The 20,843-nt window shown below is 41.3% G+C and overlaps 4 protein-coding genes across 4 annotated transcripts in view; 1 reads left to right on the top strand and 3 right to left on the bottom strand.

The window, feature by feature from the left end:
* Positions 1–20,843, bottom strand: part of LOC118567221 (nuclear factor 7, brain-like) — a 511,141-nt gene that overhangs the window by 168,739 nt on the left and 321,559 nt on the right. The window lies entirely within an intron of this gene.
* On the bottom strand, positions 340–12,112 carry LOC105915805 (centromere protein P). Its single transcript, XM_036151916.1, has 6 exons — positions 11,994–12,112; positions 10,427–10,583; positions 10,195–10,346; positions 8,748–8,836; positions 4,628–4,716; positions 340–511 (listed from the first exon to the last, which is right to left on the bottom strand). Exons 1-6 carry the CDS (start codon positions 12,064–12,066, stop codon positions 340–342), a joined length of 732 nt encoding a protein of 243 aa, XP_036007809.1. The 5' UTR covers positions 12,067–12,112.
* Positions 12,462–20,843, top strand: part of nol8 (nucleolar protein 8) — a 36,058-nt gene continuing 27,676 nt past the window's right edge. The window contains exons 1-5 of the mRNA XM_036151767.1: positions 12,462–12,497; positions 13,604–13,773; positions 14,312–14,374; positions 15,155–15,233; positions 17,618–17,774. Of these exons, the coding sequence (XP_036007660.1) occupies positions 13,653–13,773; positions 14,312–14,374; positions 15,155–15,233; positions 17,618–17,774 (420 nt within the window). The 5' untranslated portion in view covers positions 12,462–12,497; positions 13,604–13,652. The remainder of the gene's footprint in view (positions 12,498–13,603; positions 13,774–14,311; positions 14,375–15,154; positions 15,234–17,617; positions 17,775–20,843) is intronic.
* LOC118567222 (nuclear factor 7, brain-like) lies at positions 18,295–19,800 on the bottom strand. The gene has a single exon (XM_036151795.1). It carries the CDS (start codon positions 19,783–19,785, stop codon positions 18,400–18,402), a length of 1,386 nt encoding a protein of 461 aa, XP_036007688.1. The 5' UTR covers positions 19,786–19,800; the 3' UTR covers positions 18,295–18,399.

A 20,843-nucleotide genomic window follows, 5' to 3' on the forward strand; every position in this document is an offset into this window, starting at 1 on the left:
CAAGCTGCTAAACTGTTATAACAAAGGCTCTCGGTGAGTCGGACCAGAGCAAAAAACTACTGAACGAAACCCAGTTTGAGCTGTTTTGGACCTTCAGACGTCCTTCGGTCTGATGTATGAAACCTGAAGCTGGTCTCTGGACCTGAACCCGGAGCAGAGGAGCATCACTTTGCTGACTGGACTCTGGTTTCTCCACCAGAACAATGAAGACAGGTCCAGGTTTTATCAGCCAAAATGATGCAGAGACGTCCCGCTAATAAACAACCAGAAATGCTCTTCAGAACCAGAACAAGAACCTTGATCTCAGTACCAGAGTCGCCTCCATCAGTGTAATCTAAACTACGGGTAACAGATCAAATGAAGCTCCATCCGAGCAGCAGCGTCGGGTTCTGGACTGACTGGGTCTTCACTCACCTGGAAATGCTGAAAGGTTCTGGTCCGATCGTCGCACCGCTCTGAGAAAGTCCTGATGGTCCTCAGGAACAGCAGAAGGTCCCGGGTCTCCTCCATCCTGAAATCACATCAGCCGAGTCAACCCAGTGGCAACAGGCTGTGGTCGCATCTCTGACACAGAAATAATTTTCATCTTAATTTGATTCATAGCAGAGTTTCCGCTACATGTAATAGATAGTGGCGTGACGCTACACCTTTAGAAAAAAAGATATATATGAGATTTATATACCCTATATTATGTCTATCTTAAATTTGTGCACTTATAGTAACCACAATCTGAGTTTGAAATTAATTTAAATATGACGAAAAGTTAAAACGTACTTTATTTTGATAAACCAACACCGCCTGCTCCTTCCTGTCTGGCTGCTCTCAGGAGGGAAGGAGAACTAGAGAGGACAGTCCAGTGTTAGCATCTTTGTTGCTACATTTAGCGACTTTTCAGGAAAAAAAAAAAAAAAAAAAAGCGACTAGCAACAACGACTTTTAGTGACTTTTTGTTTCAATAGCGACTTCATGGAAAGCCCCTGTCGCTCTGGAGTTGCTGCCTTGTCACGTAAATATCGTTTTAAAGGTTTTTTTTTTCTCGGAAACTGATGCACTAAAATAATTCCCTGAATTTGATTTCCACACAGCTTCAATCACTCATTCACCTCGTCCACTCTGTGTGCCTCTGGTAGCTGTCTCTTTGGTACATTTTGTTTTATGTAGAGTGGATGAGGCAATGAAATAAAATTCATAAATCGTTTTATAAAAAGTATTTTTTAGCTCTAACTTTAATAACTTTGTTTTTGCCTTGGCAAAAATATTGTAGAGGAAACCCTGCAAAGCCACAACATCTCATGGTGTCTCCATTAGGCAGCATAGAAAACTACAAATTATTTTCAAAAAGATCAAGAATAAAACACAGATTAAAACACCAGGAAACTATCAGGTCAAATATGTAATCTTAATGCCGAGTGAATCTAGTCTGACACCTTAAATATATAATCCTGCCAGATATTGTGAGTTTCTAGATTAAACCACAACACAGAGGTCAAAGTTCAACTGATCAGCAGGTCAGTGAGAGAGGATGTAAAAGTCTGGAAGAAACCGTCACGTCCAGGACGGCCACTAGAGGGCAGTACTGGTGGCGTTAGCTATGCAGCGATAGTGTCAACAGGCAGTAACCCAAACACCTGACAGTCAGAACAGAGGGATGGGTGAGGATAAAGACACGTCATGGGTGTGGATGAGTCCAGGCGGCTGTAGAGACATCAACCCTGATGAGGGAACCAGACTGTCCACCTGCACAACATCATGTCCACCAAACCCTTCGTTTAGGACCTTTACTCTGGTTCCTGTTGTTTTCAGGGAGCGGGTAGTTCTGTAGTATCTTTCCTCTGAGCTGCTGAATGGCTCCATTCTGACGGCACAAACTGATGAAACTGTTCAGTAGAGATGGAGCTTTAGAAAACATCTGATCCCCTGAGATGATCCTCTGGTTTAACCTCAGAGGGACCCAGCAGGGGTAATGAGGCCATCCAGGTTTATTACAGCACAGGTTTCACTCACCAACACACAATTAGAGATTCACCAGGACTGCAAAGTCAACACGACACACAATCCTCCAATGAGCTGCATCTAAAATGTATTTTATTAGTTGCTCTTTCTTTTTAATCATACTTGTAGCTGTGCGACAAAAGCAAGCTGAACCAACGTAAACACGGCAGCTGCTCTCGCATCTGATTGGTCAGAATCCACAATTTCATCTTTGCAAGAAGAACAGCGAGAAGCGCCTGGACTAGTTTCTCATGACGTCTGCTGCTCACGTTTTCATTTGATAACATGATTGGCTAAAACCAACCTTTGGTAGGCGGGGTTTAGGTGTCGTTTCAGCCAATCAGATTTGAAAGTTCTGCTCCTTTCCCCAAATGGATTAAATGGGACCAGATGGACAACGTGCAGAACGTTGAGTGTTACATGTTATCAATCTGGTCAGGTTACAATAGAGGATTTTTTTATTCTAGTTTATTACAGAGAATCAGCAGCATGCCGGTCCAGACTCTGTGGCTTTGGTAGAAGCTAAGTGATATTAGGCTAATATATGCAACACACCAGTCCAGCTTCTACGGGCCAGTACTGATGCCTGGTATATTTTAGGTTCTGATATCACTGATATTGGGATCAATCTATGATATAATGTGCAACTACAGGTTGAGGCCTGGACTTTGACTAGGCCATTGCAGCACCTTGATTCTGTTTTATTCTGTTGCAACGACTGTTTGATGATTATTGTTGTGATTTTCTGTCGTCTTCAGACCTGTTAGAGAAACAAACCAAACCGTCTCCAACATTCTGACATAAAAAAACAGATTAATTTCTGGATTATCCAGAATAAAACAGGGCAGAAAAGAAGAAGTCAAAGCACTTTGTGCGCTGAGGCCTCAGAGATATGTCAGAAATGTTTGAGTCCGGTCCGCGGAGCGACGGAGCCGGGGACCTTCTGCTGAAGGATTTTTCCGAGGGGGCCCAGGGCCAGACGGCAGCCGGGTTGAATTTCCAGATGACTGTTATTCCACACGGAGCCGATGGAAACATGGCAGCAGCCTCGCCTCTAATGCAGCGCTATCAGAGAGACAGCCGGAGCCGGAGAGATCGCTGCCTCGATACCAGATGGACCTGATTGGTTCTACCGGGTCTGAGTAAAGGATGTGGGCCGGATTAAAGCGCGGCGGCGGCTGGGAAAGCTCAGCGGTTTTATCTTGAGGTGACCCTAATGAGATGTGAGGATCTGGGAAAGTTTTCCTGCCTTTGGGTTTGTTGTCATAAAGAAACAATAAAACTAGTTTTTACCAAACAGAAAATTATTCAGGCGTCAGAAAGTCAACATTAAAACGTTTGTTAATCTGAATAAAGACATTTAAAGCCACGCTGACATCAACAGGCTGACAGATCAGACCTCATTAATTAAATATATCTACCTGGACCCAGCTGGTACCACCAGGGCCCGGTTCTGCAGAGAACCCAGAACATGGCTCCTTTAATACTTCACATTTTGACAAAATAAACCCCAATAAAGCTTCAGCTGCAGCTTTGCCTTCATCTGGAAACGTATTTAAATTATTATGTGTTCTTTATTAATTGAATTTTAATGACTGGAAAGATTAACATTGTGTTTTTTTTCCCTCTCCTGAGCTGCAGCGGCTGATGTGCATCAGGCTGGATAAGGAGAAGCTGCTCTCAGCTGCACAGACCGCAGGGACCCGTCCAGGACACCAGAACCGAGCCGGACCCGTTCACCGGGACCATCCATCTGGGCCGGACGGCCAGAGCTCGCCGCTCAGCTGACTCTCACACAGACACACAGAGCGAGGTCCTGACGGCGCGGCGGCGCGTTGAGTCATTATCTGCAGTATTTTTCCATGCGCTGGTTGCCAGGTTCTGCAGACTGGGTCATACGATCCAGATGTGGTCTGGCCTCAGATTCAGAACAAATCAGAGCCGACGCTTTGGAGCAGATTGTGGTTAAAAGGATGAAGAACGCACAGAAATCACTCAGCACGTCGTGTAAGATCAGACTGATGCTGTAATCACAGTCAGGTAGCGGTCTGGGCTTTGACTAGGCCATTTTGATTCTCTTCTTTACAGTCAATCTGCTGCTGTGTTTGGGGCCATGGTTCTGCTGATGACCCAGTTTGGACCTGGCTCCTATTGAACTCATACTGGCAGTGCACCTCAGGTGCATGTCAATGCCCACCTGGATGCTCCTGAGCAGCAAAATGATGAATTCATATTATGTGACAAGAGCTGACTAAGACTTTTACGGCTGCATGGAGGGCGAGGATGAGTCAGGAGGTTCAGCTTCATCGCCTTTAACAAACACTGGATCCGAGCTTCATGCTTACAGGAGAAACTTGAGTTTGAAACAAGGAGCTGCAGAAAATAAATGACTTCTGTGTTCGTCTCTTCAGGAACGATTAGCGCCAGTGAAAAAGTTCATTTAAAAATGATCAAAATCAGAACAAAGTAGCAACAGGAAGTGGAATAAAAAACAGGCACTTCAATATGAGGGTCAGTGCGATGCTAGCTGCTATTTTGTAACTAAAAATGTTGGTTTTCCTCCTGATTAATCAGGTAGAAATGTGTTTTTAGACCCTAAAGCCGGTTCCCATGAATTATGGGTCAGGGTCGGTACCTGGACAGGAAGCTGCTGAGGCTCTGCAGGTCGCTGAAGTCCAGCACCAGGTTCAGGTCGCTGATCCTCCGCTCCGTTCTTGAGTCGTCCTGCAGAAATTAGGCACCGTCAGTGAAAAAGACCCGGACTGACAGCAGGTCCTGCTTCAGCTCAGAAATCTACTTTCAACCTCTCAAAGTTTAACCTAATTAGAAAACTGTGAACAAATCTAAACCTGCTTTGTGCGACACAGTAGCTGACCGAGCAGCAAAGCAAATCTGACCCACTCATCTTTGCAGAATGGTTCTAATTCAGCCACATCAGAGGTTTCACTTGTTTTGTTTCTGATATTTAAATTAGATTGATGTTCTGAAACACTCAAATGTGACAAAGATGCAAAACAATAATCAATCAGGAAGGAGGCAAAAAAAAAATCACAGTTTATCTGAAGTTGACTAAATATGAAGGAAGGATCGTTAAAGCTAGAGGCTGACTTTAAGGTCGTCCTGAAGGCAGAACCGGAGCTGGATCAACAGATCCGGACCTCATCTGCAGTGAAGCGGTTCCTCTGACCCGTTTGGGTCAAAAGCAGCAAAAACCCTGAACTCTCTGCTGCTGAGGAAGTTTAAAAGGTTTTTATTCATATGGTTAATAATTAACATCTTCCTCCTGATGGAGACATATGAGATGTTCAGCACCTCAACAACTAAAGAAGAAGTTATCCAGATAAATATTATAAAATATTATATTAGTTTATGAGAATATAAACTTGAGGAAGACTTTAGATCAGTTAATGTCAGAATTAGCCTTAAATATCTTCCGATCAGCTGATCCTTCAGTTCTTTATTAAACATAAAATCAACGACCGGTTAAAACTCTTTGGCCTCCAGCTTGTTGCCGACTGAAGGATCCAAAGTTCGTCTTCTACTTTATAACCGCGGTTCTGAAACTGTGGAACCAGAACCACAGCTGGTACTCGGGCTGTCTGAGGTGGTTCTCACTAGAAATTACAGGATACGGTCAACAGCAGTCCTGGCCAGGGCAATTTAGCTTAAAAATAAAATCTCCAATGTTATTTTACCAAATTAGACTAATTGATTTTTCCCTCTTTTTCATTTTACAAAAAGAAATGAAAGAAATTCTGTTTAAAAACTTGCTTTTATGTCAAGTATTTCGTCTGGGAGTTAAATCTGAACTAAATCCAAGCTGTGAAACATGCTGGTAAAACAAGATGGCCGCCCTGTTATTGTAAACAATGAGAATATAACTAAATGTTTGCTGCTGCTGGTTTTACACAACGAGCTGAGAACAGACTTCACTTATTTAACTTCAAACTAACTTAAAAAAACAAGTAAATGAGTAAATTAAAGCGACTTGTCTTATGGTAAAACAAAGTTTCCTCTTTCTAATATTTTGATGACATATTTTCCTAAACATAGATTCAGCATTGCTGCTGTTCTCTTCATGGAAGCATGAGTATATTAGCTAAATAAAATCCAGATTTTCCAAAAATTAAGTCTTAATGAATTGTAAATTTGAATTGACAGATTAAATGGATTCATCGTCCAGCTTTAGCTCTCGCTACACGTCCACAGAGACGTCTCTGCAGCAGCAGCTCCATAAACAGAGACTTTTAACAGCTCTGCTGTTTATCACCTCATGTCTTCTACTCAAGAGGTTTTCTTATTTAAGTCGGCTCCTATTATTATTATTATTATTATTATTATTATTACTCACCGATATCCAACCCTATTTTTTTTTTTACAAAGCTTTATTAAACACTTCCAATAACAATTACATCCATTGCTACTTCCATAGGCAACGCGCTGCTGTGTGACGTCTTCTTCTGGTATTTGTTGCTTTGGGGTCTCGACCCATTCAGACTGAAGTTGCATTTAATTACTAGCATAAATGATATAATACAAAAAAACACAAATATCAGGACTGAGCGTCTCCTGCAGCGTGAACATAGCTTCAGTCTTCAGAACCCGGGTCCTCACTGAGCCTGATAGACTGGACCGTATAACTCCAGCTCTTAGACACTGACTTCCTGTCACAGATCAGAGTTTAAACCCTGGAGTTGGTCCATTAATCTCTGAATGGTCCAGAACCAGAATACATCTGATGTTCTGGTCCATCACACCCCAACCAGAACCCAGAGCTGGTCAGGGTCCGGCCTACGTTCTGCACCAGGAGTTAGAACCAAACCAGGTGAGGCAGCGTTTTATCCTCCTCACCTGTGGAGCAAACTCCCAGAATGCATCAGGGCTGCTGTAGCTCTTTAGATTGAAAACCTTTTATTTACTGCTGGTTCTAAGTCGTCTACCTCTGAGCACCACAAACTTTATTTCTGATATGCTTTAAATTTAGTTTTTTAGGGTTTTTCTTATTTGTAACGATTTTTTTTAAATGTATGTTAATATTTTTATGTAAAACCCTTTGAATTGTTTAGGACATGAAACCTGCTATAACAAATAAACAAACCTAAATAAAGAAGTTTTTTTAACAGACATCAAAGTAAAAGATTAGATTAGTTATTAAATCATCTAAAGGTCATATTTGTTCATTTTTAAAGCAGCTGATAAATAAAGCTGCCATATTGGAAGTTTGGTTTAATTTTATCGCAGATCTCCTCTCTTGGAATTTATTTTATTTTATGTATTTCCATTTATAAACCTGTGAATTTCTTTGTTTCTCAGCAGCAGCAGGTCTGGTTGCTCTGACGTTTTAAACCTGGTGATGAACATCTGATCTGAGGTCTGAGGAGCAGCTGAATGGTGGCCCTCTGTCGCCCCCTGCTGGCAGGAGCCATGAACTGCTTCTGCTGCACTATGAGCAGGTTTCTATCAGGTGTGTCAGGTTTAATCCATCTATCCGTTATCTGACGCTGACCCTGAGGTAAAGGGGCATAAAAGCAAGACTTCCCTCCCTCCATGACACTGGAGCAGCTGTGGCTCAGTTAGAGGTTGTGAGTTTGATTCCAGCTCCAGTGTCAGCTTCTTCTTCACCACAACAGACCAGACGTCTCATTTATGAAGCTTGCGTCGCTCAAAATGGGGCCTGAAACGTGCGAACGCCACTTTCTGCACTAAAGTTGGGATCTATAAAAATAAAACTTGACCTCACAGCAGCTCTGAGCCAGGCGTTCGCTCATTTTGGAGACGGAGGAAACTGGTGACGCAGATGGTGAAGTGGTGAATTAAATAAACTGCATCATGATTCCTCAGACGATCAATTTCACTCCATATCAGACTTTAATCATAGATCAGCTTCATCATCAGCATTCAGAACCACACATTCATGTTTACAATAGTGACATAACTATATAAAAGGATATTTCAAATAAATAAAACGCCCATAAGCCATCTAAAATCTTAAATAAAAGTCTGCATAACATTTTATCAGGGTTTTCTACCATCATGCTCCTACAGGGTAACGTTTCCACAGACGGACAGATTATTGTGACGAGGTGTGCGGTTCAATTCCCTCGTGCCATCGTGGAGGAAAACCTCTCCTGAGCGCGCAGCCTTGGAGGAATTTCAACACGGAGCACGGCTTTAATCTGACGTTGAAAACAGTAATCATGTTTAATTTTTAACGAGTTATTTTACTGTGGGCAACATCTGTGCTTTTACCTCTGATTTATTATTTAATAAACGCCTCTGAACATTTTCCAGGTTTTCTTTGCTTTTTCTACATGGTCAGACGTCACCATGATGAAGGAAACGACCAGCTGACCCATTTTAACACGTTCATGAGTGTTTGGATGCACAAGATTTTTTAAATCTGACTTTTTTTTTTTGCGTATGCGCCATTTTCTTTTTCTCTTACGTTCACTTTTAGTAAAGATTCCAGGCAAACATTTATAAATGAGCCCAGAACTACGTCCCTATCTACAGCAGATGAAGCTCCAACTCGTCGTCTCCCTCAGGACCAAAGATAACTGAACTCCCTCCAACCTGGAGGAAATACATCTTTTTATTTCAGTTATTAATTTGATAACAATAATGCTTATGTGACCTGTGAACTATGCTGACTGTAAAGAGTTCACCTGATGACCGTTATAAACTGCTGAGATAAAATCCGATCCTCGCAGTAGAAGCTGGTCTAGGATCAGCGAAACGAGAATAAAATGTCTCACCTTGACCTCAGAAAGCTGGAACTCCACCTGGAACTCCACCTGAGAGCAGCGAGCAGACAGACGGCACAGCTGGACCCGCTCCTGGTCACCTGGTGACAGAAACATGTCAGCGTCGTTATTCAGAGACCAGCAGAAGTTTGGACGTCTAACCAGGAAAGGTTCAGAGAAGCTGCTTTACAATAATACAGAAAAACTACGACCAGTTTATTAGAACATGATCAACCAGGTACATTTAAAAAAATTAGAATATGTGAACAAGATTCAGATTTTTGTACCTCTTTCCAGAGAATGAAACTGATTATATAGATTTAGTTTGATAATAACAGAACATCAGAACATGTAGAAATGTTATTTTATGGACATATTATGGCCTTCAGCGTCGTGGGGAAGACTGATTGGCTGACTGTCGCTGACTCCCTCCACCAGGGGGAGCCAGAGTTCTGGATCCAAACATATTCCCAGAAAGTTCAGTGGAAGGAAGAAGTGTGGCAGGAAAAGGTGCAGCAGGTATAACTGCAGCCTAGAGAGGATTGTGGAGAAAAGGAACCGGTCCAAAGTCCAGATGAAAGTAAGTTCTGCATTTTATTTAGAAATCAAGGTCCAGAGTCTGGAGGAGGAGAGAAGCTCAGAATCCAGAGTGACGTTTCAAGTGAGTGATGGTTTGGGTCCCATGTCTACTGCTGCTCCGTTAAATATATTTACTATTGATATTATGTAATATTTTCATTTGCTGAGTTTCTGCTATTATCTGTATCTGTATTTCCTAATTAGTATTATCACGATAACATTTTGATACCGGTACCAACATGTCTGGCTGCTTTCTCTCTGCAAAAAGATCAGCAATGGTTCAGTGAAAATATAATAATATTAACATCCTGCTCTGTAGACCAGGATCAGCAACAGCTTTGCACGCGTGCAGGAATCACGGCTCACTAGAAACAGGAACTGCAGACGATCAATGATTTTATGTGTCTCTGAAGTCTCCAACAACACAGAGGAAAGTCACTAGATTTGTTGCTTTGCTGAATAAAAACTTCACCAGAGGGTCTGGGAACTCAATAAATCTAGAGACAAAGTCGCTGCTTTGGCAGTGGTCTTTCTCCTCACAGCGATGCCGCCGGCAGCGTTCCACGTACGGGTACCATCCAAACGCCGTGTAGTACCGTTTAAAATGCCGCGGTACCCCGGTACCAAATTAGTAGCGGTTTACCGAACAACCCTGGTCCTAATCATAAAAATTTAAATAAATAAGGACTTGAAATACTTCACTCTGTTTACTGACTTCCTGAGTTTCACTTTCTGAAATGAGAGACAAAAGAACTAATGACGTTTTTCAGGATGTTCTAATTGTGTTTAGACGCAGCATAAAAAGCTCAGACACCCACAGCTCCTCTGATCTACTGATCTACGTTTCCTCGTTTAAAAAGACGGACAGCAGCGTCCTTACGGCTCTGCAGAGTCCTGGTGATGCAGCTGTTCACGCTGACGCCGTTCCACTGAGTCTGCAGCTTCAGGTCCTCCTCCAGCTCCTCCACCTCCTCCTTCAGCCTGGACACCACCGTCTCCTCCAGGTCCCGGGACCGTCCACACAGGAACCTCCTGCAGAGACAAAGATCTCCATGACGGCTCTGAAACCCAGGCGTGGGCGGCCTGGTGGAGGCAGAGAGAGCTGCACTCACAGCGCGTCCTGCATGCGTCCTCTGGACTGGACCGTCACGTCCTTGGAGACGTCCTGCTGCTGCTGCAGAGCCTTGATTTCTGCCTGCAGACGCTGGACCTCAGCCTCCAGCAGAGTCACCTCCTCTGAGTTCTCGTCACTCATTTCCTCTCTTCTTTCTGGGCAAACAATAAAACATGAAGACAAAAAGGAACCAGAACATGCTGGAACGCATGTAAAGGAATCTGCCAAAACATTATGACCACAGAAGGTGAAGAGGAACAACATCTGCAGCTTTTCTACAGAGGAAGCTGGCAGTCGAGAGATTTTTGGTCTTTAAGTCGATGAATCTGTCATGAAATATGCAGATTGTCAGTCTAAGGTTTATCTGGTAGCTAGATAAAACAAAGCTGTCATGAACGACTGCGTCTTCCCAGTTCATCACTTTCTGTGTAACTCCTGCTACTCTGGTCTCTGCTAGCATCCAGATGTTGTGTTTCAGCACCAAGACCGTGTTTAGTGATGGAAAGGGATAATATTATTACGTACATGACTACATTAGCATTGGTTTATGATAGAAGTGCAGTGAGGGACTAAACCCAATAAATATCCTTAACTCTGGAGCCACATAGGGGGGATTTTTACCTCCTCTGATTTTAAACGCTCGTATCTCTGTTAAAATAAAACACCAGTTTCTCTCACTTCATGTCTTTTCCTAAAATGGATCCAGATTGTTTTGTTAGTTTTCCTTTGTTTGTACATATAGATTTAAATAAAGATAAATTGGTTAGAGCAACTTTACTGCATCTTTGGCTCACTGACACTGTTGCAGGGGGAGTAAAATTTATCCCCCACAGACGTATTGAAACTTGAACCTTTTATAATGAATTACTGTATTGATTAATTTATGCCTGGAAAATTAATCACATCTACAATATAATCTCAATTTTAAAAAACGCAGTTTGCAAATCTCAGAGATCTGCAATTATTATCTACGTAATTAATGGCTCAGAAACGTCCTTTAGGTGTTGGTAAAATGTTTAAAGTAAAGTTTGCTCCACATGGAAGGGAAGAGAGCTACAGCAGTGAGATAATCTAATTTTATTACTTGTTTAGAGTTTTATAATCAAACTTTTTACCAGAAACATTCAGGAAGCTCCCCATAGCGTTAAGTTCTGGTCAAACTGTTTGATACATAGACTTGTTTGTTGGTTGCTCTTTATGTTCAATAAGGATTTGATGTCCATCTCAATTAAAACTTCATTTCAGGCAGGTGGTCATAATTGTGTGACTGATTAAAATATTCACATCCAGTAAGACAAAAGTCACATAAGAACGTTTTTATCGTTAGCTGGACAAACTTCAGAGCTAAGATATCAGCATTCATCAGATAAACATGAAATAAAAAACAGACACAAGAAAACTTACATTTACAAAAATAAGCCGGTAAAAACTACCACTGACTGTAACTGATAATAAAATATGGACCTGTTTAAATTTATACTTAAAAAGAGAATGTTACACAGGAAGTTCAGTCACATTAAGGTTATTTCCAACCACTTTAAATCTAATTTAAACCTTTTATTTACCGTGTGTGCCTGTCTCAGCTGGTCTGTGCTGACTGCAGCTGTTTGCCGCCTCCCGCTCTCTGGACTCTACCATCTCAGGCTGAAGCGGGGGGGACGATGGAGCCGCTGCCGGGATGTTTTACCCTGACTGGGGCAATGGAGCTACAGGTACTGCTAATATAAACATGAAACTATCTTAAAAAAACATATATTAATTTTATATTATTGCCGATAGACCATAAATACAAGGTTTACATGAGGTGAAAAAGGTGAATCCCCCTCTTCCTCTACACAGTAGAGAGGACACAGGGAAAATCCAAAAAACTGTCCTTTTCGCCTGAAGGAACGTGATGTATTTTACTTATGTATGATAGTTTTGTTTTTAAAACATTTTTTATGTAGTGACATGATGTTTTCTAATGATAATAGAAGGTAAAATATACGCGGAACGTTTATCAGATAAACTCCCGGAAGTAAATGTCAGTCGGACTCGGAAGAGAGAGGCACCGACTGGATACATGTGAGGTAAACATTAGAGGTTTCTGTCCACATGCAGATCTTTTAAAAAATCTATTTACAGTTATATGTGTGTTTGTTGTACATGAGGTAGTTTAGTTCGCTGCGTCGATCTTTGTTTGAATCTGACAGTAAACCTTAAATAATTACTGTCAAATACTAGTTTATTCTCCTATTTTCTCTTCATCTGTTCTGTAAAAGAGCAAAATTCCCTCAAACTATTTAAGACCTGGGTAAGACATTATAGTCCTCGGATTTATTTTAAGGGCCTCCATGCTGAACTTTCTAAATTTAAATACTTTTCAGGTGAAGTGACTTCCTGCTCTACAACTAAAGACCACTAGTTTTCCTCAATTCAAATTTAGTTTAAGGTTTTGTATTGTGTTGCGTTAAGATGTCTGGCATGTATTCCAACTTCAAAATACCATAAACATGCAACTTTGTTACGGTATTTTAAAGTCAGAAAATGTCACGGATATAAGCAACTTTAAGATCTTTACCCGGGATAAATGGTGTAATTCGGATTCATTACTTGTTGGTAATGCATTAAAAATAGCATACTCAGATTAAATAATTATGAAAATGAGTAGGATAAGAAGAAGAAGAAGAAGAAGAAATTTTAAACATTTGAATGTACTTTTGTGCATAAATAGCTAGATACTTTTACAAAACTTTTAACTGTTTTTAAAAGCGGGACACCACTGAGTAGATTATCCTGCTTCAACCAACTTTTGTCTTACAATGAGCCATAATAGAATCATGTAAAGTTTTTCTTCTCTTTAATAGTTCACATGGCTTCATGAATAGTGTGAAATTGTACAGATTTTAATCAGGATCAGAAAAACCTTTGGTCCTGTTTTCGTCAGAGCCACAAACCCAGACCAGGGGAGATCGATTAGAGGCACCAGTATGTTGATGAGGTGATGAGTGGAACATTTTAAATATATTTGGAGAGAAATAAAATCCTAAGTTTCTCCTGACTTAATAAACAGACATAATGATCTAAAAGGGAAGCTGATATTTTTCTTAAAGGTTTGTTTAAATCTGAAATCATTCTGGTTCTGTTCTCCTCACTTCAGTAGATGTTTAAATTTTGATGTCTGCGATCGCTGCAGGCTGCTGGTGTTTGAAGCTCTTGCTGTGACGTTTTGTGGATTTGGAGCAATGCGGCGGCTTTATGTCGGCGGGCTGAACCACACGGTCACCCAGAAGGACCTGAAGGATCGGTTTGGAAAGTTTGGAGAGGTGCTGGATGTAGAACTGCGGACCAGGAGGGACGAGGAGGGTGAGGAGGCTCCTTCACACTGACGCTGAGTTAAAGTGCCTTAATAGCAGAACCACCTGCTGGAGGCCATCAGTCAGAAAAACAGCTGTGTTTTAAGATTACTTTGATAATAAATTACAATATTATTGGAAAGTTCAGTGACTCCATCCCTAAGTGAAACACATTAAATTGATTATTTCCACATTGATGTTTTCAATCCTTTATTGCTGTTAATTATGTTTATGTCCTGCTTAGAGCAACATTTACCACAAGATTTCAGATTAGAATATTACATCCGACCAATAAAACATCTTTAATACAGACATGTTGGCTTATTAAAAGACGTTGCGTTCAGGTGATTCATTCATGCAGCCGCACAGTAATCTACATAATCTGTAAAGGGACTTCTATCTGACATTTTGACTCAAAAATAAGTCTTATTAGAACCAAGAATTTGCCGTCTGAATCAGGATCATTATCTTAGAGAACATGTTCCCCTTTTCTCTGTCACAACTCCATCACACATCCTGAAGTTAATATCTTATGTTTTTTCCTGCAGGTGTTCCTTACAAAACCTTCGCCTACATCAACATCAACGTTTCTGACGCAGACCTGAAAAAATGTAAGTGAAGAGACTTCTAGAGCCAATATTTGGATCTAGAAGCAACTGATAACTTGTTCTGGAAAATAGGGCTGGACGATATAGAAAAAAAGCACATCGATAAAATGGAAATCATATTGATCGATATCGATAATTATCAAAAAATTCAAAATACACATTTTAATTGCAGTCCTGGCCATTTTGTGCTGTTGTTTAATGACCTATTTTTAAATAAATGGATTCAAACTCAACCCTTTATTCAACCAACTTTTTACAAAATCTGTAAGTGTTAAAAATAGAAAAAAGAACGTGTGCTCTCTGAACTCTCTGAAGGCTGATGGAGCTTTCCTGGGTTTGTGATTTGGTTGAGAGGATATAATGACTGTAGTATTATCCTACATGATAGGCTAGAATGCACTGTTCTTCTAGTAAACTTTTTATTGACCTCTGTTTTTTATATTGAACCACACGTCTATTGATAGATATATATCGTTATTGAATTATCGTCCAGCCCTACTGGAAAATAACTCCAACTGTATCCTGGATGTTGATCAAAGTGACATTTTGTTAGACATTCAGTATTTATGTCCTTTAACTCTTTGAGATCTAAGGTCTCATCTAGTAAATAAAGAGATTCTAGAAGGAGAGTTTTTATTTATTTTTATCAGAACAGTCTTTGCATCAGCGCTGAAAGTGACGTCCTAGATCAGACTCAGTGGAGTTGAAACTGGATCCATCACCCAGTTTTCTGTTTATCAAACATCAGAGTTCATGTTGTTTAAATCTGTGTTTCCTTTGCAGGTTTGACGGTTCTTAACAAATCCAAATGGAAAGGAGGAACTCTGCAGATTGAAACAGCCAAGGAGAGTTTCCTCCACAGGTTGATTATCATTATTTAACTTTACAGCCAGAGGAGGGACATTTAATTTCATGAAGAACATTTAATTATAAAATGCTGCATCACAGAGAGATTTATGGCAGCGGATTATTTACAGATGAACATGTTTGACTTTGACTCACTAAAGATGGTGCCGTTGTGTGTGACCAGCCTCTTTCTCTCCTGTGTTTCAGTGTTTTACTTTGTATCACCAGCTCAGGTTTACATTTATAGTCGTTCAACCTCCCTTCATGTCTGAAACACCTCCACGGATTGCTTTAAAGGACAGTCAGAGGTTCTACCTCCAATTTTGCCGTGTTTCCTAAGGCCTGTCTGTCCAAACCGAAGACTAGTCAATTTTATTCAGTTTTATTTGTTTTTTTATTTCATGATACACATCACTTCAAGTCTCTTTCCAAAGTCAGACTCCATCAGATGCTCCAGGTTGGTGAGAAAGTTTCCTCTCTAAGGAAACCCAGCAGGTTGCATCAAGTCTCTCCAAGCAGCATTCACTCCTCCTGAAAGAGCGTAGAGCCACAGTGGACAGTCGTCTGCATTGTTGATGGCTTTGCAGCAATCCCTCATACTGAGCATGCATGAAGCGACAGTGAAGAGGAAAACTCCCCTTTAACAGGGAGGAGAACCTCCAGCAGAACCAGAACCAGGCTCAGTGTGAACGCTCATCTGCCTCCACCCACTGGGGCTTAGAGAAGACAGAGCAGAGACACAGAAAGCACAGAAGCTCACATTGACCCAGGAGTACTTTCTATGTTAGAGAAGACAGAGCAGAGACACAGAAAGCACAGAAGCTCACATTGACCCAGGAGTACTTTCTATGGTAGATGGTAATACTGGATGATCTGCCTCCGCTGACTGAGTTACTGTAGTGGCTGTTCTTAATATTTATTAGGAAAGACCACCAGGGGGCACTTTCTGCCTTCTTCTGTTGTATTAATCCTCGCTGAGTCAACTCTCGCCATGCTGCGTAAAGAAGAGACGTCTGTGTGATGCTGTTGTCCCGTTACACATGGTTTTAAGTTATTTAATGTTTAAGCAAGGTCTAGATTTTTAAAGAGCGCTATATAGGCCTTGATTGGTGGATATTTTTAAAATGTTGCTGGATTTTTGGATTGATTAAAATCTTTAGTCTGTTTTAGAGACACGCTGATCAGGTCTCTACCAGCTGATACCAATTTTCAGTTTCCTGAGTTCTAATATGCAGATTCAGAGTTTCTATCAGAGACAATAGCACATCAAGACTCACCTGTATAAACTTTGTTGTGAGTGTCATGTTAAGTTTATCATTTATCAAACATTTACCTTAAAAATCTGCTGCAGGCTCCTTATAGAGATGGTGCTTTGGAGACCAAAGGATAAAATTACAGAAAAAAGTAAATGTTCCCAACCTTTTAAAAGATGTTTAGTGATGTTTTACACACCAAAAACAGTTGGAGACATTAATTTGTGTTCATGTGATTTCAATACCTGTTTCCAGCGGACAGGCGCGGTCCACACAGGAAAATTTGCCCTAAACACACTCACACCTAAGCACAGTTAAGAGAGACCAAAAATCCAATCCAAACCATCTTTATTTATATAGCATTTAAAACAGACACAGAGAAGTAAGGGCTGTACAGCAAAAGGCAAAATATAAAATGAGAAAATGCAGAAACATCCAATTTTCCCTACATTATATTTATTGGGTTTTCAAAAAAAAAAATCCAATAGTGTACAAAAAGCAAACATGATCTGAGAAAACATCAAGGGCAGCTAAATTATTGTCCAGCCTTCAACTTGTCTTTTCCTTGCCCATCAAGTATTTCTGAAGTATCTTAGAACAACACTTAAATGGAAGTACAGAGTGAATGAGAAAAGAGAGAAAAAATACAATAAAGATAATCACAAGGGGAAATCCCAAGACAACGACAACCATAACAACAAAGATTTCTCCATTTTATCAAGAGTTAGCCCAAATTATTCCACTTTTGTATATGGCAAAAAAAAAATTATAATTAATATTAATTCACACAAAATAAGCAAGTCCAGTATCCTAAAAAAGCAGATTATTTAGAATAGGATACTGCAGAGGATCACAAGTAACTACACCTCATCCACCCCTCAGATCCACAATCTTTAAATATTCCATAAAAAGACCCCAGATGTTTTGAAACAGTGATATTTTCCCTTTATGATGTAAGTAATCTTTTCCATAGGTAAAGTTGATTAATCCAGTTAATGAATTCTGGTTTACTGGTATTCTTCCAGAAACATACAATTCACTTCATGCAGAAAGAGTGCAGGCAGGGATTCAAACCCAGGACCTTCTTGCTGCTAACCACTGCTGTACCTTGCAGCCCCAGTTTAAGAAGTTAATAAATGTGTTGCAGGTTGGCTCAGGAGCGTCAGGAGGCAGCAGAGCGTCTTCTTCATAAATCTTCAGTTGAAGGAGAGAAACAGAACCTTCTGGACTCATTGAGCAAAGCAGGAGTGGAAAACTTCACCATGAAGGCTGCGGTGCCAGGATCAGAAGTACCAGGAAAGAAGGTTTGTTTTCAGCTTCTTCCTGTTCTTTGTTTGAAATGAAATCTGCTGAGTTGTTCCTGAACTAAACATGTAAACCTCCCTTAGGCGCTCTCTGACTGCTGCATTGATCTGATTATAGTTTAGTGAGAGCTACAGTTTAGGGGACTTTAATGTCTCTGAACTGCATGGATGAGGTCGTCCCCGGGGGCTGGATGACACGGGTCTGGGATGTTAACTACCTGACCCGTCAGTCAGTAGTAGAGTTCAGGAACGGCACTGGTGACACACGGTTCTTGTTTCGGTGCACAGACCCATACGCAATCACGTCTACATGCGACCAAAACAGGAATATTCACAGTTTACATCTGATTACGTTTTTTTCCCTCATTTTAAGATGTTATGTTATTGTAGGAAGCTAAATGTGATTCTATTTCTTTGTACGTATTTATTCCATAAAAGCTCAAACTCATGTAATCCTCAGGTTCCATGCTCCTTGGGTTAAATGAAACTGAATGAAGTTAGATTTCAGTGGATTTGGGTCAGTTTGAGTACTTTGTAGTTCCTCCAGGTTCCTGATTAAAATCACTGAGTTTCAATCAGATCATCAAGGTTTCATCTGGACTTTGTGTTCTTCATGCTGAGAACATCAGAGCTGCTGTTTGCTCACTGAGATCTTCATCGGTAGCATTTTTACTTTATACAGAGTGTTGAAGTATGGAAACATCTTGTCAGTGAAGGTGTGTGTGAAGGTGTGTATGTGTGAGTTAGTGTCCAGATCCGAGAAGGACAGCTTTCCTCTGTCCCAGTCCAGATTCACTCTGATCCTCTGGAGCTTCTTCTGGACTGAGAGAACCATGGAAGGAGATGAAGGAGACCGTGCTGTGTATTCACCTTTATAGAACCATAGAAACAACCATCCAGACTCTATGTCTCCCTTCCTCTGGACAGACTCTGCTATCACACCAAGCACCCAGAATTCACTGCCTCTAACATCAACATCCCAGCTGTGGTTCCCTGACTTAAAGCCTACAGAACTCAGGACAGACCACCGTGACCCAAACCTCTCTGGATTATCAGGAAGCTGCTGTTTCTCTCCTAAAGTCAAACTGGTCAGATCTTCAGACAAGATGAGTTTAGGATGAGCAGTGTTTGGGTCCAGGATGAGAGGAGTGTAGGAGACCATGTTCCTCATGTTGCTCCAGATGTTGAAGGCCAGGTTGCCCAGATGTTTGGCCTGGTCTATCAGAGCTCCTGAGGGCAGCTGTGGATCCTCCAGCAGGGGGCAGCGCTGGACTCTTTCCACTGCAGCCTTGTAGTTGTGCAGGAATGAGACGTCTTCAGCTCTCAGCTCCTCCTCTGTGGCTCTGACTGTGTCTGAAAGAGCTGCTATCTCTCTGCTCAGAGCCTCCATCTTCTCCTTCATCATCCCACTCTTCTGCTCCTCTTCCTCCCTCAGTGCAGCCAGCCTGGCCTCCTCTTCCTCTGCTAGAAACTGATGAAGCTTCTTAAACTGCTCCTTAATCAGCCTCTCAGTGTGTCGGGCCTGGACCTTCATGTGTTCTGCTGTCTGATCAAACTCCTCTAGAACTTTCTTCCTGAGCTCCAGGTTCTTCTTTAAAGGTTCCAGAGTTTCCTGAAGGTTCTTCTTGTGTTGCTGAGCAGCTTCATCCATGGGTCTGAATCTGTGCTTGGTGTGTTTCTCTGAATCTCTGCAGACGAGACACACTGGCTGCTGATGGTCCAGACAGAAGAGTTTGAGTTTCTCAGAGTGCAGACTGCAGAGATCCTCTGAAGCTCTCTGGTCTCTCTGCTGTAGGAAGGTCTCACACAGGTTCTTCAGAGCCAGATTAACTGGTGGAAAATCCTTAGAAGACCTTCTCTTACAAACTGGACACTCTTGTGCTGGTTTCTCTCTCCACCAGCTCTTCAGACACTCCTTACAGAAGCTGTGGCTACATGACAGAAGAATCGGATCCTGAAAAACGTCCTGACAGACCGGACAGCAGAGATCCTCCTGTGATCTGGAAGCCATTTAGTCTCTGAGTGAAGCTGCAAACACAGAAGGTCCAGTCAGTCATGGTTCTCCTCCCTCCTCTACTAACGTCCCTCAAAGTGACTCTGATTGATGTTCTGGGGTCCAACTCACCTTCAGGGTTGGAGGTTTCCTCTTTTCTCTCCTGGACTCAGAGGAAGCTGCTGGTTTGGTCTCTATGACAGGAATGAAAAAACTGGTTCCAGACTGTGTCAGGTGTTTTTTTTGATGAGAGGCGGAGCTTAAACCTGTTATTCCTGTTGCTTTCTGGCTAAGATATTTTTTCTTACTAAAGTTTAATTTCCATGCTGCTTGCAGTTGAACAGGTTTTCTTTAATTTTCAGACATAAGATAAAATTAACCTTCTTGGTTTTTTGTTTGAAGGTTTTTGTCCAAGTGACAGCAGATATTTTCTGTTTATGAATTCCTAAAAACTAAACCAGCCTGAGAATACTGAGAAAAAATGTTTTTAAAGAAACTGAATAAAATAATGCAAATGTAGATGATAGTGCTAAAGAATGGGAACAAGTCCCCATAGCTCCTACTGATCTGCATAAGGAAGCAAACCACCAGAGAAGCGATGGGTGTTCAACCCTAGGAAAGAGGCAATCACCCCTCTCACAAATTGAGCCGCAGCAATGAAAATATAAGAACATTTAAATGCAGCAGTTTCAAGATGTTGAAGAACAATAGAGGTTCAACGATCCATCAATCAAGGAAGAAATGCTGGAAGCAACCATCAGCATCACAATGTGCATCTTAACAGCCTGAGAGGAGCTAGGCCTGGAGGAACCCACAGAACCTTTGGTCTCTACATGGGTCCAGGAGTCTCTCGATTCAACCAATCAGAGAGAAGAATGATCAGGTGGCCTCAAGCTTTCAGAACAGTGGAGTGGCAGGAGTTTGATGTTATTACTTTTCTTTAAGAAACACACACTTTATAAAGTTCATATGTCAAATAGCATATAAAGAGGGACCATACAGTAGCGTCACTTGGATTACCATCACAGGGACTTAGAAGAGGATATATAAAGGTAGAAATGTTACTTAGTGATCCG

The sequence above is a fragment of the Fundulus heteroclitus genome, chromosome 20, assembly GCF_011125445.2.
Source record: "Fundulus heteroclitus isolate FHET01 chromosome 20, MU-UCD_Fhet_4.1, whole genome shotgun sequence".
Lineage (NCBI taxonomy): Eukaryota > Metazoa > Chordata > Actinopteri > Cyprinodontiformes > Fundulidae > Fundulus > Fundulus heteroclitus.

Coding starts and splice junctions, on each gene's coding strand:
- LOC105915805 (XM_036151916.1), bottom strand. CDS start 12,066: ATGGTAGAGTCCAGAGAGCGGGAGGCGGCAAACAGCTGCAGTCAGCAC. Junction 10,347..10,426: donor GGACGCATGCAGGACGCGCT/GTGAGTGCAGCT, acceptor TTGTCTCTGCAG/GAGGTTCCTGTGTGGACGGT. Junction 512..4,627: donor CTCAGCAGCTTCCTGTCCAG/GTACCGACCCTG, acceptor ATGTGATTTCAG/GATGGAGGAGACCCGGGACC.
- LOC118567222 (XM_036151795.1), bottom strand. CDS start 19,785: ATGGCTTCCAGATCACAGGAGGATCTCTGCTGTCCGGTCTGTCAGGAC.